Source organism: Varanus komodoensis, unplaced genomic scaffold (assembly GCF_004798865.1).
Source record: "Varanus komodoensis strain SLA01 unplaced genomic scaffold, ASM479886v1 scaffold11, whole genome shotgun sequence".
In the NCBI taxonomy this organism is placed as follows: Eukaryota; Metazoa; Chordata; class Lepidosauria; order Squamata; family Varanidae; genus Varanus; species Varanus komodoensis.
This window is the reverse complement of record NW_025335317.1, coordinates 32466336-32489478: the sequence shown is the minus strand read 5'-3', so window position 1 is coordinate 32489478 and position 23143 is coordinate 32466336. Positions and strand designations below refer to the sequence as shown.

The 23143-nt window shown below is 44.5% G+C and overlaps 1 protein-coding gene across 1 annotated transcript in view; it reads left to right on the top strand.

Moving 5' to 3' along the window:
* The window catches only part of FASN (fatty acid synthase), a 54736-nt gene extending 41358 nt beyond the window's left edge, over nucleotides 1-13378 (top strand). The window contains exons 33-43 of the mRNA XM_044419942.1: nucleotides 826-1027; nucleotides 3855-4006; nucleotides 4769-4860; nucleotides 4968-5119; nucleotides 5999-6241; nucleotides 7484-7672; nucleotides 8598-8819; nucleotides 9528-9748; nucleotides 10217-10315; nucleotides 10433-10684; nucleotides 11777-13378. Coding sequence (XP_044275877.1) covers nucleotides 826-1027; nucleotides 3855-4006; nucleotides 4769-4860; nucleotides 4968-5119; nucleotides 5999-6241; nucleotides 7484-7672; nucleotides 8598-8819; nucleotides 9528-9748; nucleotides 10217-10315; nucleotides 10433-10684; nucleotides 11777-11905 — 1953 coding nt within the window. The 3' untranslated portion in view covers nucleotides 11906-13378. The remainder of the gene's footprint in view (nucleotides 1-825; nucleotides 1028-3854; nucleotides 4007-4768; nucleotides 4861-4967; nucleotides 5120-5998; nucleotides 6242-7483; nucleotides 7673-8597; nucleotides 8820-9527; nucleotides 9749-10216; nucleotides 10316-10432; nucleotides 10685-11776) is intronic.
* Nucleotides 13379-23143: the final 9765 nt, after the last annotated feature.

Genomic DNA, 23143 nt, shown 5'->3' with positions numbered 1-23143 from the left:
ACAGGGCTATGTCTGAACAGTTCAAATGACAACATGTTGAAGAGGAACTGGATGTGATACAGAAATGTGTGAAGCAGGATTCTGCAGCTGGCCCTGTATTGTTACTGTGTGCCAGAGGTGGAAAACTTGGGGACAGAACTTGGTCCGCCTGGGATCCAATGCATCCCTGCAGGGTTCCCTAGATGGGTCAACCCCCTTCTCCTTGTCTCACCTCCCCCCTGCCCCCCCGTCACCAATCATTAGGTGACCTTGCAGTTTTTGTGCAGGTTTTCCCCCACTCCGAAAGATTGAAATGCTTCTCTTAAGGTTGAGTTACTGGCAGAAAGAGCTTTACATTAAAGTAGGTTGCCATTTTTGGCCCTGCTCCCTGTGCCTTTGGCCCTGTGCACCACTGGAGTCCAGCCCCAGAGACCCTCCACAATGGAATTCAGCTGCTAGGCTGAAAGGGGACCCCCGCCCATGATAGGGGGAATTAGCTCTTTTGCACACTCGCTGTTTCCTGTCCCCCTGCCTTTGTCCGCTCTGCTCAAAAGTTCCACATCCAGCAGAACTTTTCACCCTGCTTAATGTTTTTTCTTTTGCTCCTTGTATACACCTGCATAAACTTGTGGAGCATGTTCTTGATATTAAACCATAATTGAAAAGTATTAACTTGGAGGAGGAAAAGCAAGGAAACCCAACACATGCTTGTCGGTGGATAACGCAGAGTGAGCCTTGGCTCTTCACCTGGGACAGCCTTTTAGGGTGCAGCATATCCCACTGCTATACAACTTCCTTACTTCAACGCTATCCTGTGTTATAATGTTTCATGCATTGTCCTTGCAGGTCCATGAAGAAGAGGAGAAATGTCCCACAAAGGAAACTAAGCTAACCCAGCTCCCCGCCATCTCCCGAACGTCTTGCCCACCACATAAGTCCTATATTATCACTGGAGGCCTTGGGGGATTTGGGCTGGAACTGGCTCAGTGGCTGATAGAAAGAGGTGCCAAGAAGCTTGTACTGACATCTCGTTCTGGTATCCGAACAGGTAAGCTGAAAATGAAAAGCAGTGCAGAGTAAAGATGGCGTCTATGAGAATTTCTGATGTAAGAGAACTCATGTTTTAAATTTTGTTCTTGATAAAAGCTGACTATAGGCTGTATCCAGTGCAAGGCTCACTTAAGTCCCATTCATTTCAAGGGGTCTATTTTAAATAGGATTAACACAAAATGCAAGCTTTTGTGTATAAGTTAAGTAAGGGTAAGGGAGGGATTGAGCGGGACCTCTGAAATGTCCTTGTTTAGCATCCGCTAAAAGAAACAAGCATGATGCCAGGGACAATTTTAGTTACTGAAAAATTCTGGAGTCTGATCCACAGGACAAAAACAATGCACAAATTTGCATATGTGAATTCATCTATACTCTAAAATATTTCTTTGTACCCTATCTCTTTGTGTATGTTTCTTTAAAAGAGCCTGTCTCCTGAACACCCCTATTCATAAACAGGGGAGGGGTGGGTGTTACATTTTTGCAAATCAGAAAGAAATATTCAAGGTAGTGAGCAGCTGGAGGTGAAGCACAGATGGGATCAGGTGCAACAGAGGTCGCTGGGGACCCTGTACCTTTATTTCAGCAAGTGCCCGTGGACAGGAGGATGGCGGGGGAGGTGGCCTCCCAGAGACTCGGGTCTCTCGGTGAGTCCTGGTGTTGGCCATAGTGGGCCAACCCCAAATGCCACCTCTGTGAGGAGCTTGGATATTTAGGAGCAATGGCACATACTTACCATTTATTTATTTCAAAGAATGCAGTCCTTAAGAAGGAGGGCAAGATTGTGACTGGGCTTGCAGGACATGACAACCTGCTGTGGGTATCTAGCCATGATGGCTTTCTGTGTTGCTCATTTTCAGACTGCTTTCCACAGGGTGGCTTGTTTCAAGGCAGTGAACCACCTTAACAGCCCATGGCTTGTTCTAGGGGTTCCTGGACCTACAGTGGGTTGCCTTAATGCTTGAACGGAGCAGAGCAATGAATTGTGGGTTATGGGGATTGGTTAGTGAGCCACTAAGTGAGAGGGGCAGAGCCCTCTTGCCACTCTTCGCTGTCTCGGCTGTGCTACTGCAAGCAATAGTCCGCGAAAGCCCCTGCAGTGGTGCCCAAGTGGCACTTTGGAGCAACTGCTCCCAGCTCACCACAGTTTTTCCTGCCCCAGGAATGTGCACACATCCCTTTGTAACATCGCTTATTCATTTTGTCGGTCTTTCACAGTTGCACAACTACACTCTACCTATGTTTCAAGGGTGGGAAGTTAATGGAGGAGACATTTCTGTTGTACATCCCCGTGGAGGAGACTGAAAAGTGCCAGTGCACACTAGAAATCAAGAAGATTACATTGCTAAGGAGATGATACGCCCACCCCATTTGGGTGTCCCTGCTCTACCTTTAGTTTCCCTTTGCCAGCGGCTTCCAGTTAACAGCTGTTGGCTACTCACGACTTGGCCTATAGCAGATGCCCTTGTCAACCTGTTATGACAAGGGCATTGGCCAGGTAACACTGCATATACTTCTGACAGCCATAACTGCATGCTGGTGCCACTGTGAAAGACCAACAAGAATATGTAGCTATTGGTACACGTATGCATGGCTATATATATATATATTTGAATAAACGATCCCAAATGTACTTAGCTAAGCTCTAAACAAGAGAAACCCCATGGCAAACCAAAAGGGGTTGTGATCAGAGTGGGGAGCAGGGAGTTGTGCCGTGAGGTGCGCTGGGCTGCTGGCTGGAGGACCAGGGCAGGGGAGGAGGGTGTGACAGGCATGCAGGAACAGCCCACAGTGTTTCTCATTCATGGGGTGGGTGGTCATGTTGTGCAAACTCAGACACTTATCAGGAAAGGAGGCCTTATCAGATTTGTGATAACCGCCATTGCCCTGATCTGTTGTGGAAATATTTGCTCCTCCTAATGAGATACAAATTTATAAGTGGGGCTGGCAAAGGGTAGGAAAAAAGCAAATAGCATATATTCTTAATTTGCCTTGCACATGCCTCCACTTTTAGTTGTTTCTGTTACTATGTCTCAGAGGGCAATTAGGAATGCATGCAAAATATCAACGCCATATGTTTAACGTTATTATATTGCTGCAACCACATGAATATTCTTTGGTAGTTGCAAAGTGTTGTGTGTGGATGTTCTGGCAAATTCCAGGGGCATACATGTGAGACTAATTGTTTTGGCTGGACTGGCAGCTCAGAATCTGGGGATGAGATGGTGGTTGAAACGGGCCCAGTCCCAGCTGTGCTGCAGGACTCTGGGCCCCTGCCTTTGTCTGTTACGGAGGAGATTCGATCGAGGGCAGCCGAGGGGACCAGTCAACGCACCCCTGGGAACGGGGAAGAGCAACGACATCTTGAGGGAGGAGAATTCGAGATGGGGAGTGCATCAGGCAGGGAACTCCCACCCCCTGAGGAGGTGGATCCGACAGTCCATTGTCACAGGCGTAGTGGCTCTGAGGGAGCAGCACAGGCTCCCCTGGTTCCATCGCATTCTTCCCCCAGGGACAGTTGCAGAAGGACCCATAAGCGAAGCTTTGGGTGAAGGGTTTAACATCTTGCTTTGTGCATGCTCAGTGACTTGCATGTGAAAAAAGACATTTGGCAAAGAAGTGCAGGTGATACTGTTACTTCTGGGAGGGAGAAGCTTGACTCCCAACACAAAGATTCCTGCAGCATCTGTATGTATGCTAGTTTTAACTCCAGGCAATGAAAAGGAGACCGGTCTCTCTGGATTCCTTTTACTGCCAGAAACAGAGCATAGCTTTGTCAGTGCGCCCAGTGTCCAATGAACCCTATTCTAGACTCCCTTGATTTTCAGGTTACCAGGCTAAACGAGTTCAAGAATGGAAACAGCTTGGGATCCAAGTTCTGGTATCGACCAGTGATGTTGGGACTCTTGATGGGGCGCAGTGCTTGATACAAGAAGCTTCTCAGCTTGGGCCTGTTGGGGGCATCTTCAACTTGGCCATGGTAAGTGACAAGGACTTAGGACCACCTTGACTGTGACGGTTTCTTCCCTGGCACTTAAGTTTGGTCTCGTGAGCTAGCAGCAGCTCGCATGAGTCTCTTCTGCAGTTTCTTCTGGACGGGTCTAGAAATGGGAATTAGGAGTCTGTCCATGCCTGCCTTCAGTGTTCCCTGGCTAGCGACATTGTATAAAAATGACCCCCACCTTAAAAAGCTCCACAACGTTCTGGTGTTGGGACTATGCTTACATTACAGTCCTGCATTAAATAAAGAGAAGCAGGAGCTATAAAATGATGTTTTATCCTAGATCAGGGAGGTAGAGCCTCTTTTAGCCTGGGGGGCAAAATAAGGTTTGGAGAAGCTTGGGGGCAACATCTCAGAAGGGGGCAGAGTCAAAGGAAAAGGGAGTGGGGCCAAATGTACAAACTTCACTGGCATCTTGTGATTTAAAGCTCTTTCTGTCTTAGGAGAGGCATTTAGAATGGGGAAAGGCTGCACAAGAGCCAGGAAATCACCAATCAGTGGTTTGGGGGAAAGATGGAAGGGCCAGAAGAAGGCAGTATGGTTTTCTGGAGAACTCAAGAGGGACAGGTTTGGCCCCCGGGGGGAATGGATTTGGCTTCTGGGCATGAAGGTTCACTCTGAGACAATTCCTGGGTATTTATCTTGATACTTAACTAGGATGTTTATCTTGTTGTGACTGAGGGTGAATGAAGAATGAGGGTGAGCGAAGAATCTGAAAATGTTAATTCTGGTTTCCTACAGGTCTTGAAAGATGCTATGCTGGAAAATCAGACCCCAGAACTTTTCCATGAAGTCAACAAACCCAAGTACTTAGGCACACTTAATCTGGACCAGTAAGTGGAAAGTGAAGAATGACTATGAACTCCTGCTGGACTGGATGGTTCTAGAGACTAGTATGAAATGAATAACAAATATTCCTCTTTGTTATATTTTCTTCTAGAGTAACCCGTCAAAATTGCCCAGAACTGGACCATTTTGTTGTTTTCTCTTCAGTAAGCTGTGGAAGAGGAAATGCTGGGCAGAGTAACTATGGTTTTGCCAACTCCACCATGGAGCGCATCTGTGAACAGCGACAGCATGATGGGCTTCCAGGTAATGGTTCAGCTCTTCCAGCTCTAAGGAATCTGTTTTCTCTAGGAACCAGTGAAAACAAATCCATATGGAGTTCAGCACATCCTGCTCGATGACTCTTGTGCTCTGCCCAATCCTTATGGTCACAACCAACCATGTTCTCTTGTTGGTCTGTGCATTTTTCATCTTCTCTCTTCTCCACTGCCAGATCCTCTGTAATCAATTGGATACTTCAATTGGTACAAAATAGAGCTGCCAGGGTGCTGACGGGGGCCGGTCATTATTCTCATATAATGCCAGTCCTCTACCAGCGACAATGGCTTCCGATCGAAGTACAGGCTCAATTTAAGGTGCTGGTGCTAACCTATAAAGCCCTAAACAGCTTGGGACCAGGATACCTGAAGGAACATCTCCTTCCTTATATGCCCTCACACCCCTTAAGATCAGCTGGAGGGCTTTACTCCGGGAACCCTCCTTGAAGGAGGTGTGGAGGGTATCTACCAGGAGGAGGGCCTTCTCTGTGGTGGTGCCCAGACTATGGAATGCGCTCCCCAGAAAGATCCACCTGGCACCGACTCTTTACTCTTTCTGGTGCCAGGTAAAGACCTTTTTATTTAGCCATCATTTTAATGAATAGGAATTTTAGATGTTTTAAGATCTGATCACAGTCGCGTTTTCTTTCTTCTCTTCTTTTTTCTTCCTCTTTCTCTTTAGCTTTTTTGGAAGTGTTGTTTCATGTTGTGCTATTATGTAATGTTTTAACTATTGTTTTATTGTATTATTATATTGCTATTTTAACCCCTGTAAGCTGTCCCAAGGCGTTTTCCGCAAAGAACTGGATAGAAATGTTTTGAATGAATGAATGAATGAAACCACCATCATGCATTTCTTCTTCCCTAGGCCTAGCTGTCCAATGGGGTGCTATTGGTGATGTGGGTGTCGTCTTAGAGACAATGGGCAGCAATGATACTGTGATTGGGGGAACTCTACCCCAGAGGATCAACTCATGCCTGGAGGTTTTGGACCACTTCCTCAACCAGCCTCACCCAGTCATGTCCAGTTTTGTCCTAGCTGAAAAGGTCTTGACGAAAAGTGACGGGGGTAACCAGCGAGACCTTGTGGAAGCGGTCGCTCATATTCTTGGTAAGCATCGCTGTGGATAATTAGCCCTCGTAATGATGTGATGCTCTCTCGGTTCAGAATCTGCACTGCAGAACAGTTTGCTCTGGTGATGTCCTCTCATAGCTGCAGCAGGAATACTTGCAAGGGTGCCATCCATCCCACAGGGGTTGGCAGACTTACTTATGATGGACTGTTTTCCATCTTGCTGCTAGTTCTCTTTTACTAGCAGAATGTATTGCTAGTGCACCAGGAATGAGCGATTCCTGCTGTGTCCACACAGACACAGTGGAAAAGCTCCTGAATGGAGCATCTCTCAGTGAGTTTGCCTGACCTGCTCCATTCCAGGAATTGGCATTATGGATCATTTCCACTTTTTTCAGACCCTGCTAGTGCCTGTTAGTCAATTCCACTAGTGCCAAAGCAAGAAAGGATACTGCTGGATACATTCGCTTGTCTAATCGATAACAAAATAATTCCCTACATGTTGCTTGTACTTTTTAACACAGTCATCGCTCTTATTGCATGACAACATTCTGTTTTCATTGCATCATGTGCGCTGCCTCCTACACTAGTATAGTAGCAGGCCTATTGTTTACTGGGAATTTCTTCAAAGAACCAGGGAGCTTTTGAAAAAGGATGTCAGGCACAGGGATTAAGCTAGGAGACACTGCACTGAAGATGGAGAAATCTTGGTGCAATACAAGTGGGATTAGATGTGGGAGGAAATTAGATGAGAGGAGTACACAGGAGTGTCCAATGGGGATTTGAAGGTGTGGATCTGTCATCTCTCCCTTCTTGAAAATATGGAAGGAGAGAAAGGCAGCAAAACTGGGGCAAGGGGCAGGATTAAGAGAGGCAGAGAAGGGGTGGAGTGACAAAGAAAGAAAGAGCTGTGCAACTCTGCAGTGCTGCAAAGCCCGTGCATGTTTGGCCTGGACTCCCTGCCCCACGGCTGGTTTTACCACTCCTGCTTCCAGTTGACCGTTCTCATGGATTGGTGGCCCTCCACAGGAAGAAAGCTCCCTGTTCCCATAATAAGGGTTAAGCAATTACTGACATACAGAAGGGACAAAACATTTTAGAAAGAGTTGGAAAATTTGGCTCAGTCCCCAAATCCTATAATGATTCCCTCCCCTATCCTGAAAGATGCCAGGTTAGCACTGAAAGGAAGCCTGTAAAGAAAGTGCTAACCGTTTGAGCCAATGGTCCAAGGGAGTTTGTCCAGGTATTGTTAAGCTTGTGTTGTTGTTGTTTTCCCTGTAGGTGTTCGTGATGTAAACAGCTTGAATGCCGACACCTCCCTAGCTGATCTGGGCTTGGATTCCTTGATGGGGGTAGAAGTACGCCAAACCCTGGAGAGGGACTACGATATTGTCATGTCCATGAGAGATGTTAGATTGCTTACCATTAACAAACTACGGGAGTTTTCTTCCAAAGCTGGCATCACAGACAGTAAGTGTATCCAGCCTTTCAGAATCTGCCCTGTTTTGGGGGGTTGTGGTGTGGAAGTGCAGGTGTCAGTGGGTGTCTACAGAGTTGCGCAAGCAGTCCAGTGCACCCAGTCCTCCACACTGCACTGCTCTGGAAACTGCTTGCCTCTGGTCAGCAGAAAGATGTTTCTGGTTATTGATGCAAATTTACCATTTCTGCCCAGTCCTCTGGGTCAAATGGGGACTAAATTATCTAGGCATTCTAGATGAGATACAGAAATGTGTGACAACTTGCAGCAAAACCTGGAACTCGGGTAGCTTTTTTGCAAACTTCCTCAGGTTTGAACTGTAGGACCAAATTAGACACGACATGGGACCATACATGACAGTCTCTCTCATAAAAAAAAATCCAAAACAGACACAAGGACCTACTAATTTGATTGGAGTCTCAGTACAAGGAGTTTGTTTGTTTGTTTCATTTTTAGACTGCCCAATAGCTGAGGTATTTTGGGTGGCTAACAAAAGAAAGGAGATTTTCTCTCCTGCCATTCCCACCCCCCTCCCCAAGTGAGATGAAATTGGTGTAACACTGAATGTATTTTTCCCCTGTAAAGCTAATAGCAGTTTTGGCCAGTAGCAGTTTAAGGAGCAACCTTCATCAGGTTGAAGACATGGCACAGGAAGAAAGTTTGAATTGCCCCTCCCACCTCCTCTGCTGTGGCCTGGATCTGAATCCCAGCCCCATCTAGAAGAAAGCCGTGAGGTTCCTGCTCTCTGCTCTCCTGTGCCACATCCAGCTGGCCCTTAGTTCTGCAGAGGCTAAAGCTTTACAATACAATCATGTGAGTCTGGTCCCAAACCAGGCTAGAGTCCTTTCACTCACCCTATTAAACGGACTGTAGCATGAACTGGCTCTTTCTAATGTGCATCTTGGGTTTTGTTTTCAGCCTTATCCCAGGAGACGAAAGGTGGTCAAGCTGAGCCACCCAAACTGAACTTGAATAACCTGCTGGTCAATCTGGATGGACCAACCGTGGTGCCGCTCAATGAGGTGAAGAGTGCTGAGCCTCCTCTCTTCCTCATCCACCCCATTGAAGGATCCATCACAGTTTTCAACACCTTGGCCTCTAAGCTGCGCATACCAAGCTATGGACTTCAGTGCACCAAAGGTACATTGGTCACTTCTGTTTCATTAGTCTAACCCACACAGCATCCTGGCATGTAATCTTAGGCCTTTCACAAACATGGGACCACTGTGTCTCCAAACCTAAAGAAAACTATATGTCACTAATTTGCTGCTAAGACAAGCCTTGCCCCCTACTTTCTAAACCATTCATTTAATTCAATAGAAAACCCAAAATCAAAATAGTATGTTTTAAAGCACAATAGTGAGATTTCTAGCACTCTTATCTTGTCAATTTCTTCTAAATGCTGAGGGTAACATGCATACATACATACATACACAGAGAGAACATGAAACAGCAAGAGAGCAGTGTTTATTTTATAGGGAAAAACAGTTCAACAAATGGGCATTTTCTTTTCTTTATTGTATACAGTCTGGGTTGAATTTACACGTGGCTCCTCTCCCCCATAACACACAATCCCTAGTTCTTTGTACTAATTCCGTTAATGCAATGTCCCTTTCACCTACTACCTGTGTAGGAGGTAATCTGTAGGTTCTAATCCCCTATACTTACAATTGTCATCTCTGCACAACACTGTCATTTTGAGATCAGAGGCAATTTTGCAACTGTGAACTCATCTATTTCATGATGTTGGAGAATCCTGGTAGTAGTATGGCTTTAGCAATGGATTCTAGGCAGGCTGATTGTAATCTCCCAGAGTCTGACTCTTCTTCTAATTCTGTTTCTTATTAGCTGCTCCCTTGGACAGTATACAGAGCCTAGCATCTTATTACATTGACTGCATAAAACAGGTGCAGCCCGAAGGCCCCTACCGGATTTCTGGATATTCCTTTGGTGCTTGTGTAGCCTTCGAAATATGCTGTCAACTCCAAGCTCAACAGAATCCCTCCCATTTACCCAACAGCCTCTTCCTGTTTGATGGTTCTCATTCCTATGTCGCAGCACACACACAGGTAAGAGGTTCGGGGCTAATTGAGTTTCGGGGTCCACTTCAAAGAGACTGCACTTTGGTCGAGGAAGAGCAGGCAGTCTTCTTGGGGACTAGCAACAGTACACACATGCATTTGCTGCATATGCACCTCACAATCCATTTGTAAGTTGTATTGCATTTCCTATGCAGTCAGTTTCTGTAATGCAAGCCAGAGACCTAACTTAGCTGGACTTTCTGGTGCTGTATCATTATTTGGCCCAGGATTCTTTGCGAGACATGTCTATTCTGTGCCAAAATATACCAATTAGAAAAATTCCCCAAATCATCAGTCTAAAGATCAGTTATTTTTCTTCTTCTGTTTCTTTTAAAAAGAAAAAGTCCCCGTATTTTAGTCAACTGATGACTCAGCATGATGTTGAGTGATCAGCATTCTGCTCTGACTGAGATTCCTTTAACGAGATCTTATCTTATGGTCCACCCTCTCCTCCAGAGCTACAGAGCCAAGCTGACTCCAGGGAATGAGGCTGAAGCAGAGACTGAAGCTTTGTGTGCCTTTGTACAGCAGTTCACTGGCGTGGAATACAGTAAGGTAATGTTCTTCCCCACAGTTCACAGCTGCAAGAAAAGATGCTGTGCACAGGACCACTTTCATCTGGAAAGCGCAGTGTGCCTTGTAATAAAGCTATGCTATGTTCCCTGCTTGCAGTTGCTGGAGATTCTTCTGCCTCTCCCGGATTTGAAGGCTCGTGTAAGTGCGGCTGTGGACCTCATAATGCAGAATTACAAAGACCTAAGCCATGAGGCGCTCAGCTTTGCTGCGGCTTCTTTTTACCACAAACTGAAGGCAGCCGACAAGTATGTGCCAGAGTGCAAGTATCATGGCAGTGTGATGCTCCTAAAAGCAAAGACCCACAATGAGTACGGAGAAGGTCTTGGAGGAGACTACAAACTTTCAGAGGTTGGTTCCATTGCGAGAAGGAACTGAAGTGTGACTCACTGTAGCTGCAGCTACTGTCGCTCCTTTTGCAGTCCTGCATGCCTGTGTTGCCTGCCTCCCTGGTCTCTGCATGGAGGCTGGGTGGCTGGAGTGGCTCCTGCAGCAGCCACTCTTTCCAGAGGACTCTATGGTGCTTGCGTACCAGGACTATGGAATCCAGCCTCCCGTGTTAAGACAACATGACAAGCCGTGCTGTGCAGGGAAACCATAGAGCAAAGTGTTATTTCTTGTCATGGTTTCTAAAGACCAATCTTATCATGGTGAAATACCATGACTGGGTTTAAACAATGTGACAGGTAAACAGTGGTTAAAAGCCGCCATGGCTTGTTATGCTGCCTGAACCCAGTCACTGATGAGCAGCGGCTTTCCAGAGGCTCAGGCAAGAGCTTTTTCTGCTTGGGCTGGCGCTTGGACCTTCTGTGTGCAAAGCCTGTGCTGCATTCCTGAGCTGCAGCCCCTTCCTTAATTCCCAGGCCAGGGAATTGCCTCAATTCCCATTCCTTAATTGTTATGCTGCATCTCCCAAAATTGCAGTTCTCCCAGAATTTGGAGGGTGCCGATCATCCCATAAAATGTATCACTGCTCACGTACACCATGGATAGACAAGGGTTTAATGGGAGAGTTCCTGAAATAAAGCACTTTGCCTTCTTATCCCAACTTCATGGTGAGCGGCTTCCCAATTTGAATAACTAACAGCAGGCAGTATTAGGAAATTTTCTTCTCCGTGATATTCCTGCCATATCACACTCAGTCCTCTCCTATCCCTGTCAGCCTGTGCTGTGACTACAAATGAGTATGTTGTCACTTCCCCAGTTGATTCACTGTGCCGGTTTCCCTAGTTTATTAAGGAACAGCAGCGGCAGAAGATCCGGTGTGGTAGATTATGGGAATGCTTCTCAAAATGCTTTAGGCCTTCTTGACATGCCTTTCATTGTGAATGCCAGGACGAAATCTCCTGCTCAGATGACGTTCTTTCCTAACTGAAGGGAAAAGGCACATAGGACTAGGACTGGTGTGTAATATGCTCTTCTATACCTTGTTGTCCTGTGCAGGTCTGCGATGGGAAAGTTTTTGTCCATGATGTTGAAGGGGACCATGTAACCATCCTGGAGGGAGACGGTGTCGAGTCGATTATTGGGATCATTCACAGCTCACTAGCAGAACCTCGGGACAGTGTTTGAGAGGACTAGATACTTCAGAAACTCTGCTATAATTGCTAGAGAAAATCCAGAGCAACCCCAAGGAACTCTTCCTGTCCTCCGTCATACCATCTGCTCTGCAGCCAAAACTAGGAAGCCCTATTGACCAGCATGTGTGTGTGTCTCCCCCTTTTTCTCTCTCCAGTGCAATGACAGCTTTGTTGCACTGTCACATGGACTACGCTGATGGCAGCAATGTACACCGTTTGGCAGTATGGAAAAAATTAGGAGCAGGCTCATGTGTGTGTTGTGCTATGTATTGTATTGTATTGTATTGTTGTGTAGAAGTTTAACCAAGCCCAGTGATCCTAGAGGGAAACTGCAGCTGATTTCGGAGACCCATTTGTCTGTGAAGAGTCAATCTGCAGCAGTATCACTAACTTAATTCCATTGAGGCTTTTTTTGGTAACTATTTTTGATTTGAAATATTCTAGGTATTTATTGCATCTTTACTTTTACAAGGGGCTCTGCGTTTTACTTTGTTACTGACTAAATGAAAAGGGCAAAATACTCAAAAAACTGTGGCTTTCCCCCTGCTGGTTGGTTGCCTCTTTTTATTTCAAGCAATATTCCTCTTTAGAACTATATCTATAGAACAGAAGGTGGATTCCCAGCATAAGCAGCCCCTTTCTCTGCAGGAAGATCGGATTGGCTTCTGCGATACTGCAGCAGAAGGGAGGGCTTGGTACTTTTGAGCATATGCACTTCTTTCCAGGCATGGGGGTCAAAATGCTAGCTGATTTCCTGCATTCCTCTAAAAAATGCATTGATCAGGCATGCACAGACATTTCTGTGCTTGATACATTCATTTTTCAAATGCTTTCAGTCCAGCATCCTCATCCCTTCACTTGCAATTTGAAAGATTAAGTGTGATTCAGACTTCACATAGCTTCCTGTGGACAAGATCCTGATTTAATCTTCCCAACAGCTCACCCATCTCACACCTTCATCCTTTCAAAACAACAAAGCACTGTAGCAATGGCTCCCTAAAACTCCTAAAAACAAACAGAATGAGTCTGTTTTTGGCTTCTTCTCGATTGGCTGTGCTTCTAGGGGAATCAGTGTGTCTGTGCTGCACCAATGATACAGAGGAGGACCACTGAGCGACCAGCATCAAGCAGGAGTGCTGTGCCTCTCCAAATTGCTTTGAAGTCCTTTTCCCATGCTGGAATAGTTTACCAGCACCGGAGGGCATTGCAACTGCACACAATTTCCATGTTTGCTGGTGGCGAATTGGCTGTGCCATTCTCTGTGGACCTGCAGCAAGGTGACTGGTTTTAGTGCTTAATTTTAAGGGGGAAACCCTTTGAAATCTGAAATGTTAAAATGACATTTTCAGATCAGTTATCTTTCTTTCTTTCTTTCTTTCATTTTTACATTCCTATGAAGAAAAAGGCCTGGGGTGACCTTCCTTCTGTGGCTCTCCTGGAATTAAATGCAACTTAAATACTGCCATGGTTTCTCTTGTCTATTATTTTGACCGTCTTTGCTTCTTTATTCTCACTTGACCCTTTTTCCCTTTATGCAGCAAAAAGGAGGTGCAACCTAATTCCTCCAGCAATTTAGAAGCTGCCAAAAGTGTTTCCTGAGCACCTTGGGCTGTGACTTCCTCTCACGTTCATGACTTAGGCCGGTATAATCCAAGAATCCTAGGACCTCTAAGCACCGTCTTGGGAGGGCAAACGAGTATTTTGGAGTCCCAGTTCTGAGGTTCCCCGACGGTGGCCTGTGACCTCCCAAGTCGGAGCCCCCAGCCCACACTCCTGGCAGCCGGTGTGGAAAGAAGTGTACCAGCTGCCCCTCTGAAGATGTGACTCAGAGAGGGGGAAAGGGAGCATGCCAGGGAAGCGAGGGAGACGGAGGCCTGGGCCAATGGCTTATGCCATACCCAGACGGCACCCCAGCCTCATTCCTTCCCTTTGCATGCGGCTCCATCAAGACAGCCCAAAATGGATGTCCCAATGAAATGCCAGGTGTAGAGGCAGCAGAAGCCACTGCTGCCACAACTCGCTCCGTCTCTGGGATGCACGTACCCCTCTGAGTTCAGAGGCTTATGTTCAGCAAAGGCTGGGGGCATTCGATTGCACCCTAAACGACTGGAAATTATATACTTGTAACAGAACCTCTTCGCTCTGGCTGCCTTTATGGTTTTAGGAGTTCATTAATGAAACTGCCTTCATTTCTCCATCTGCAGAAATACATTAAGGCTGATGTGAGGACAGTCAAAGCATATATGAGAAATGTTCCTAAGTGCTAAAAATTTCCTCCGGGGCCAAATTTTGGCAGGTGTCATAGGCCAGCAACACGGAAGTGAAAATAGAGAATGGGCTGCATTTGGGAGTATCAGGTTTTGCAGAACTAATCAGTGTTACAGTAAATGATCAGTACTAAACTAGAACATGAGAATAAGATGTTTCTAACAGCAAGGCTTTTTCTGAGTTGTCGCTCCAGTGAAATCCTGAAGTGTAGGATTCCACTGGGCTGCTCTGAACATGTTTAGACTTTTAAAATATTGCACTAAAAAGCACATCTGAGTATCTCCTGCAGTATTTATGCCACATCTGAATTGGCTTTCAATCTCATGGGTTCCTGATGTTGTGGAGAAAGCTCTAGACTTCAAACATGCACACACTGGAAGCTGGACCACTCTCTGTGATTCTCCTCCCTGCCAAGCACATTCAGTTATCCTAATTTATTATCTCAATAGCTTCAGTGTTTCACTTCTGAAGGGAATAGCTTCCACCTATACACATGAAACCCCTATTCCTGAATCAGGGTTCTTGCAAAAAACCTTCCACAGGTTTTCAAAAGGCTGGGTTCAATGCCCTGGATTTTTCTTAGTTATTATTAAGAAAAGTATGATATACTCCCTAATCTTGGTAAAGTAGCGTGGGGAGGACTAATTTATGTGTGAGACAAGAAGAGTACACAGGGGGGAGAGTACATATTCTGGATATATCAGTGGGATACAATACAAAACTTGGCATACAGATGTTTATGGAAAGGAGGCATAATAGTCCTTCCATTATTTATTTCAGAACAAAAGTGATTAATTCATGAGTATCTAGCCTTTCCTTTGCCTCCACATAACCCAGCTGCAAAATGGAATCTGCTTGGATAACTTAATAGAGCCTGTACTGAACTCCCCCTTGTTCACTGAAATTAATGCACAAACAGCAAACTCCTCATAATGGCTGTGAGCTGCTGTGCACTGCCAGATGTTTGTTTATGCAAAATCAAGCGGTGCTGCCAGCTGTCATCAGACTAGCCCTGAACAGACCTTAAGATGAACCAGAGGCCCCTGAATAAGAGCAGTGTTTGGATCAAGTTCTCCCAAGGGGCAGAAGCCCTCTTCCCAGGGCTGATTTGCCACCACAAGCAAGACACCATGAAGACGCCCATAGAAGAAGGGGTGCTAGACTCCTTTGCAGCTTCTCACTTACTCTGTAGCACTTAGAGGGGCAGGTGGAACTAGGAGGTTTTCCTAAGGATTCCAGTGGCTCACAGACTCCTCTGGAGCTCTCCGGGGTCCTGCAATTCCTCTCTGCACTCACTTGCTGCTGCAATAGACAGAGTGCTGCTTCTTGCCTCCTGACTCCTGCTAGGTATCTGGAAGTCCCATTTCCATCACCTTGGACTCTCCTGCCCTTAGTGAGTCATGCAGGAAGCTTCTCTGATGCTTGCAGGCCAACCATTCTCACACGTTTGAGCCACTCGTTCTCTGTGCCACATGTGGGTGTTGTGGATGAGAGAACCCAGAACCCAGATGAGGCATTTCATGTAGATCCTAGCCAGTTTGGCTGTACTTTGAACCTTGCCTCAGCAGCCTTTGCATCTTCAAGACTCCTGCACAAACTTGCATAATAGACTATCTTGCAACTGTTTATCCAAAATAATGATTCGATATACCACATTTTGCTGAGGAGCTTAGCACTCTCATAAGTTTATAATTTTCATGAAAAGGCATATATAAATAGTATCACATCAAGATTTAATTAGTTTGAGTCTAAAAGAGGCATTTTAGAAGAAGTATTTGTGCTAACATACTGTACTTTAAATTTACTGCCCTCCAAGCTTTCTCATATAAGAAAAGCTAGGCAGAAGTCAAGAAAAGCAAGGTTTCCTACCTAAAGACAGGAAAAATGTGTTTCAAAGTTGGACTGTTGTCTACATGTCCTGCTCATATCACAAATAACTCCAAATATTGTAAAAAGTTAACATGACCTACAAAAGAGAAGCAGAGGGCATCCTGTTTTGATAGAAGTGTGGCTCAGTGATGCTGATAAGTAATGGAGTACATATATTGCTTCCCAAAAGCTTCTCTGGATAAACAATGAATTGTTAGAAAATTATCATTGCATGAATTTCTGGTAATTGGACATTTAACCACAATTTATACATTTCAATTAAATGCAGCACAAATACAATAAAACAGCATAAAATTACAATATAAAACTGAAAACAATTTAAAAGAAATTTAATGCAACTAATCTTGTTAAATGAAAAAGAATAAAGGCAGACCTAAGTCCCTCATTTGCCACTGAAAGCCTCCAAGAATGCAGCCTGGTCACTTCTGCCTCGCAGGCTTACATGCTTCCTATGTCCTGAAGGAGACGTGTGCGGGCAATTTTGCTGCTACAGCTGCACCTCCCCTCCTGATCTTCCCCTCGATGGACAGGGACAGATAGGAAGGAGGCTGGGACACCGGCAGAAATTGGCTCACGTTGTCCACCCCAGCCCCCTCCCCACTCCCCAGCCCAGCCCCCTTTTCTCCCTTCCAGGGGACATTTGCCAACTTGGGGGGCTGCCAGCACCATTCCTTTTGTGCTGGCTGTGATGGATCAGGTGGAACGGGCTCAGCCCTGGAAGTCTCCACTCTGAGATCACAGGAGGGCGCAGGATTGCACACTAGCCTTAGAGAGCTTTTTAAACCAACAAATTTCTTCAAATTGCATTTTATTTTTGAATAGTATGAACAGGCACAAATGCATTTCAAATTTGAACTTACATTTTTATATGTAGAAGTACTTTGCCTTTATGAGCTCCACAAGAAGCAGAAATTCAACAGATAGAATTTTGCTGTCATGAAGAGTCAAAATGCGCAAGATGGCGTCGGAACGAGACGGCTGTGATTAACGGAGTTCCTGTTATCACACCGGTATTGCTCGGCAGTGAGTCATGGGAGGCTCATCTAAGCTCTGTCAGAGCGAAGACAGATTACCTGGGCATTCTTCTGGTTTGATGTGGGAAGGAAATCCCATATTCACTGGGAGAAATTCAGGCATTTCTCAACCGAGCAACACAGGGGCTTTTTTTAGCCCCTACAAGTTCTCGACATCTTTGGAATTAGCTTAGGATTTTTATTAGCTAGATAAGCATCGGAACTGCTGGGTAAATATTCTTATTTTTTATTTCTTTTCACAATACTACCCGTGGAAAAGCTGCATCTGTTTCTAATTGGCATAAAGAAAAAAAGAAAAAGCCCTCCTGATATCTAAGCGGCAACTGATATGGAGAGTGTTGTGGCTTTTGTCCAAACTGAAGTCAAAGAAAAAGGTTTTTTCCTCTAACCTAAGGGCGACGAATTAAAATAAATAATTACTGTGGAATTAAGTGATAGAAAGTTAAAACTTAGAGCAATTATTTTGGATATCTGTTTGGACTTCTGGCAAGACTAACTGGACACTCGCCAGGATTTTTTTCATATTGTGTAGTGTTTCCTCTTAATGTGATGACTGTTTGGGTGAGCATTCCTATTTTCCTTTTGCAATACTACTTGTGGAAAAACTATATCTGTTGTTAATTGGCATAAAGAAGGGGAAAAAAAGACTCTTTGATGAAAGGAGGATGTTTTAAGCAGTAAATGATATGGGGAGAGGATTTAAAGTTTATATGGGAGAGAGAGAGTTTGAAGTGTGTGCAAAAGCTGAGACAGGAAAAAAGGGACTTTGTTTCTTTTCTGATCTCCCCAGGAGTGAAGAATTAAAATAATAACTATTGTGGAATTAATTGATAGAAGGATATAATTTGCCTGTCGAGTCGCCATTTTCTCCCCTCTGTTTCTGGGACCCCTACCAAAGTATTTGGCAATTTGCCAAACTTCTGTCGGTAAGTGATCTAGAGGAAAAAGAAGTGGTAGTTGGCCTTTGCTGCCATTCTGTGGCTATTGGAATTATTACAACGATGGAAGAGCTAAAGAGAACACTCCTGGCAATACAGGAATCTTTAACAGCTTTACAAATATCCCAAGAGGCAATGTTGATAAAACAGGAAAATTTTTCAATTGAACAAAAAGAGCGCTTTGATAAACTTGATGCTTCTTTTAAGGAGGTTTTGGTTGGTGTACAATCCAAAACTGAATAGAATATTCAAAAAACACAACAAGTATATGAAAAATTTGAAACAGTGGATAAAGAAACACAATCTGCAAAACCAATAAATAAGCTATCATGGGATTTACTTGTTATATTAGAGAAAGAGAAACCATTTTGGCCATCAAAAGAAGGAATATTTTTTTCTGAAGGATAGATGGCTCTCGAACTAACTACATATGACTCTGAGGAAGAAGAGAGAGTGAATGTTGATTTGCAGCAAGAAATACAGCCATTGGGAATAAACACTGACCTACAACAAATGCTACATTTATTGAAAATAAAGCAAGAAATAGCGAATATTGAAATACAGTCATTGAAGACTGTTGATTTTCAACAAGTATCATTAACCAGAGAAAGATGGCGCAGAGGTGTAAAGTTGAAAAATATTGATTTTCAACGAGCTTTATCAAAACAAGGGCGATGGGGCAGAGGTGTAAAAAAGAAATGAGAGAATTTGTTATCTTAAAAAGGAATGATATAAATGGGTTGGCATGTTTATTGTGGTATAGAAAGGCTAAGTTATATGATTTCAATGTGGAAGCTTCTCTACATTTAAATGCGTTGAATTATGAAGAGATTATAAGATACGATCTAAACTGAACTAAGGAAGATAAGAACAGGAGTTTTTTCTTGGTTGATGACATAAGGAAAAAATAAGAGTTTTTTTAATCTTAAAAATGAACGATCAAAAGCTAAGTTACATGACTCCTTGGTCCTTGAGTTACTATACTAGAAAATTATCATTATTGGCGTAGAAGAAGCTGTACTAAGTGGATTTTTTTTATAAGTGAGATATATTAAAGAGTGTAAGGAGCTGGACTCTTATAAGGAGCTTAATTGTATGTGACTAAGTGATGTGTAAGCTAGATGAAATTTTAGTAAATTAGCTCAAAGAACATTTGTTTAAAAGATATTATAGGTAATTATTGTTGTCAAACAGATTAGCTAAGAAGTCCAAAGATGATAAATGGATGTTAGATATGTGAACATAACTTGGGTTAAAAGTCTTTAGTTCTTTTTTAAACTTGGAACTTTTCTTCTTTTTTGTTTTTCTTTTTAGTAGATATTGGATTGGAATACTAGTAAATGAGAAATGTATTTGATTTTATTTGTAACTATTGTAGTGAGGAGTCTATTTGTCTAGCATTAGAAAAATGAAAATATCTTGAATTGTGTCGAGATGGTCAGATTGAAATTACTACTGAAGAAGAAAGAAGATATTGACTTTCATCAAATTTGGAGATTCTTTCTTTTAATATTGGTCAAGAAAAACAGGACTTTGTAAGAAATGGACTGATCTTACCGCTGAAGGAGAAAGAAGATAGTGACTTCTATCAAATATGGAACCCCGTTTTTTTTTTTTGGCTGGAGAAACGGGACTTGGTTTAGATCTAAAAATGTTTTTAAGTTATCATAAATGGATCTGAATATGATTACAGAATGTTAAAAGATATGTGGTAAGGGGCTGACCCAGTAGTTCTGATGTATGTGATGACTGATGTTTTTAGTATTTGTTTAAAATTTTAATTAAAAATTATTTTAAAAAAAGATTCAAAATGCATTTGCTGCATTTCTGCCTGTCATATTACTGTCAAAGAGCCTCTTTTGAAAAGAGCAAATGACAGCTCTAATTTGCACTTGCCAAGTATGGGTGTCATAGGCTAGGGCACTGGTGCAGGGAGACTGTGGAGCAGCTGCAAAGCTTGAAAAGAAGCAGTGGGGTGGGCAGGTTGCAGTCCTCCATATGTTCAGGCCCTCAACTCCCATCATTCCTCACTATTGCCTATGTTGGCTAGGGTTGATGAGAGTTGTAGGCCAAAATATCTGGATGGCCACAAGCTGCTCACTCTTGCTTTGGTGGATACAAATGCAGCTGCCCTTGCAATGCAAGATGTCATGTTAGGATGAACAGACAAGCATGTGATATTTTATTCATCATTAAAGAACTCAGCAAAATTACTTCTGCAAAGTGCCCTCCTGCCAGACATAAGCATCCATCACCAAGTACTAGGGAGCATCAGCATGAAAGCAAAAAAGGTGCATTAGTCTCTACGGTGCAATAAGACTCCTGTTTTCTGCTACAACAGCTCCTCCTCTGGCATCCATGTTTCCCTGCCAATACAGAATGGCATAGTGTGAGATATCGTGCGCCTCTTGCAAGCTAACATTCTGTGCATTCAGACTTCACCGTGTGACCATGAATTGCAGGAGAAATTTGGTGGTAGCTATTAAACTAGCAGCACATGACAATAAATGGAACCACAGTCCAAATGGCGCATTTGGTGTCTGAGTCGGCAGAATGTAGTGATGAATGTAGTGATGGCAGCCAACTTGGTTGGCTTTGAAAGGGGAGTGGATGAATTCATAAGGCTATCAGTGATTACTAGTCCTAATGCTCCGTTGAGCATCCAAGGCAGGATGCTTTCAATGCCACCTGCAGAAAAAGAGGAGCCTGACCACATCCTGTTTGTTGGCTTCCCATAGACTCCTGGTTGGCTACTGTGGCAACACAGTGCTGGACTAGAGGTTCCTTTGGTTGGATCCAGTACAGCTTTTCTTAGATTATGTATTTAAAGGGTGCTTACTACTGACATAGGGTACTTACTACTACATTGAATAGGTTAATGCAAGAAGAAATAGCCTTCAACCCTAACTATGCTGCAATGAAGAATGCCTCCAGGGAGAACAATCCTGAGACCATAGGATTGTCCAGATTCCCCTTGGAGATAGCCGTCCAACCTCAGAAGATGGAACTGGAGATCTGTCCCCATTGAAAGAACTGTGCTGGCTGCCCTCTGACATCAGAAAAGCACTGTCAGAGGAGGAAAAGGGGCATCTTGGTGGGCAGCAGAGACAGGAGACTGGACAAGTCAGGATACAGCCTCTTCCAGCCTCCTGTCTTCTCTCTCTGAAGCATCCTCACTAAAAAGCCCATCTAGCAAAATCTGCAGGGCAAGAGCACAATGAGCTGAGGAGCACCTGAACTGCTCCTTCTTGCTTCCTATTCAGGCAGGTTCCAATCACTGAGGGTGCAACTGATAGGATCAGGCTTTTAATGGGATTGTTTGCAAGCATCAGTTGAAAACTAATTGCACAACATTGGTCCATATTGTAGTGGCATATAGTGGCCTACATAATCAAACATAATGGAGAGGTGAAGAGTTTGTGGGGTGTGGGAAGATTGGAGGAAGCAGCCCAGATGCATGAGAAGCAATTTATATCATTTTGGGAGGTGAAGAGTTAACCAATTGAAGGCATATACTTTTTCTGCTCAGAATTCAGAGAGAAGTTGGATAGGTAAATAATATTATCAAAAGGATGGGATATTATTGTTGCAAAGGGAATGGAATCAGACCACCTTGCTAGAATTGTTAACAGGCTAGAATTTACTTGTCTGACCATAATTTCAACCTCCTAAAATGTTGCCAAGATACAGGAATTGTACAAGAGATGTTGCTGCCAGTGGTAGAACTACAAATAGAACCTCTTTCTCTAAGTCAAGGTGCTTTGTACCCAGGGTCAATTCAATTGCTTTGGCAAAAAATCCCACAAGCATGTTGCCTGAGCAATGACAACACAGAATAGTATTGTGTTATGCCTGCAGGATCCACCACTCACCTTGATGCTGTCAAAAATAACGTGAACTGAGCAGAAATGCTCTTTTCTGGAAGGAGCCAGTCAGCAGAGCTCACAAAAGGGAGGCCATAACCTGTCCTGATCAGACTTTTTGCTAATTTCTGCAGTTACAGAAGCAACTAGGGTCTGCTGCACAAGAGGCAGTGGAACCAGACAAAGCATTAGATTTGTCGGGTCTGGATAATAATCCGTGAAGCTGATGTGAGGCCCATCTACTCCAGGCAGAACCCCTGCCAGCATTCAAGCCTCCGCTGGAAAAGTGCCATCCTGGACTCTGCAGCCACCTGGGCTTCCCCACTTAGTGCAGCATCCAAGAGGCTTCCTAGACTATGCGCGCCACCTTTGGGAGCAGCAAGGGGAGAGCCCGCCCAGCAGGCAATTTATACAGACAGCTGCCCTAAAAAGAATAATAATAAATTGCTTGCTGAGAGGGCGGGGGGAGGGGACAACAGCCTCCCCTCCATCCTATCAAGATGAGTTGTAAACCTCTATTCAGAGTCGTCGGGTTTCCCAGCCCACAGTTCCTCTGTCTTGTCTGGATCAAGTTTCAGCCTCGCTGGGATGCGTGAATGGAAACAAGATGCAGAGCGGAGTATCTAGCTCAAGCCCCTTCCTGACTTCCCGCCACGGTTTCAGTGCTCTCGTCCAGAGCCGGAACTTGGCGCACAGCTGCAGCTCCCAAGCAGGAGGCGCTGAGCCCGCCTCGTGCAGAGGGATCCCGGGTCCAGGGCCGTCTTAACGCATGGGCCTGATGGGCACTTGCCCGTGGGCCCCATACTAATCTGTGTATGTTAACCCTTCAATGCACTTTGTATCAAATATGATACATACCGATCGTAGGGGCCCCAGTACACTGCTTTTCCCGGGAGCCATAATGCTGTTAAGACGGCTCCGCCCGGGTCTGCAGCAGTCTCACTGCTTCGGGCAGCGACCTCCCCTCTTTCTGGCAAAGTTTGCCGACATGCTTCCCTCGTGCGTAGCAAAGACGCCGCTTTACCAGCGACGGGCTGCGCAAATGCGATGAGGTGCACTCCGTGACGGGACCTTCCGTTGGCTTCCCAAGTCTGTTCCCGGCGTGCAAAGGAGGGGAGGAGCCATGCTGAGCTGCAGCAGGCTCATATGGCAAAATCTCAGCACCCTGCTTACGGTAGTAGGGTCATACATTTCATTTTCTCCCACAGGAATTTTTCTCCCCTGCTGCTATGTGAGG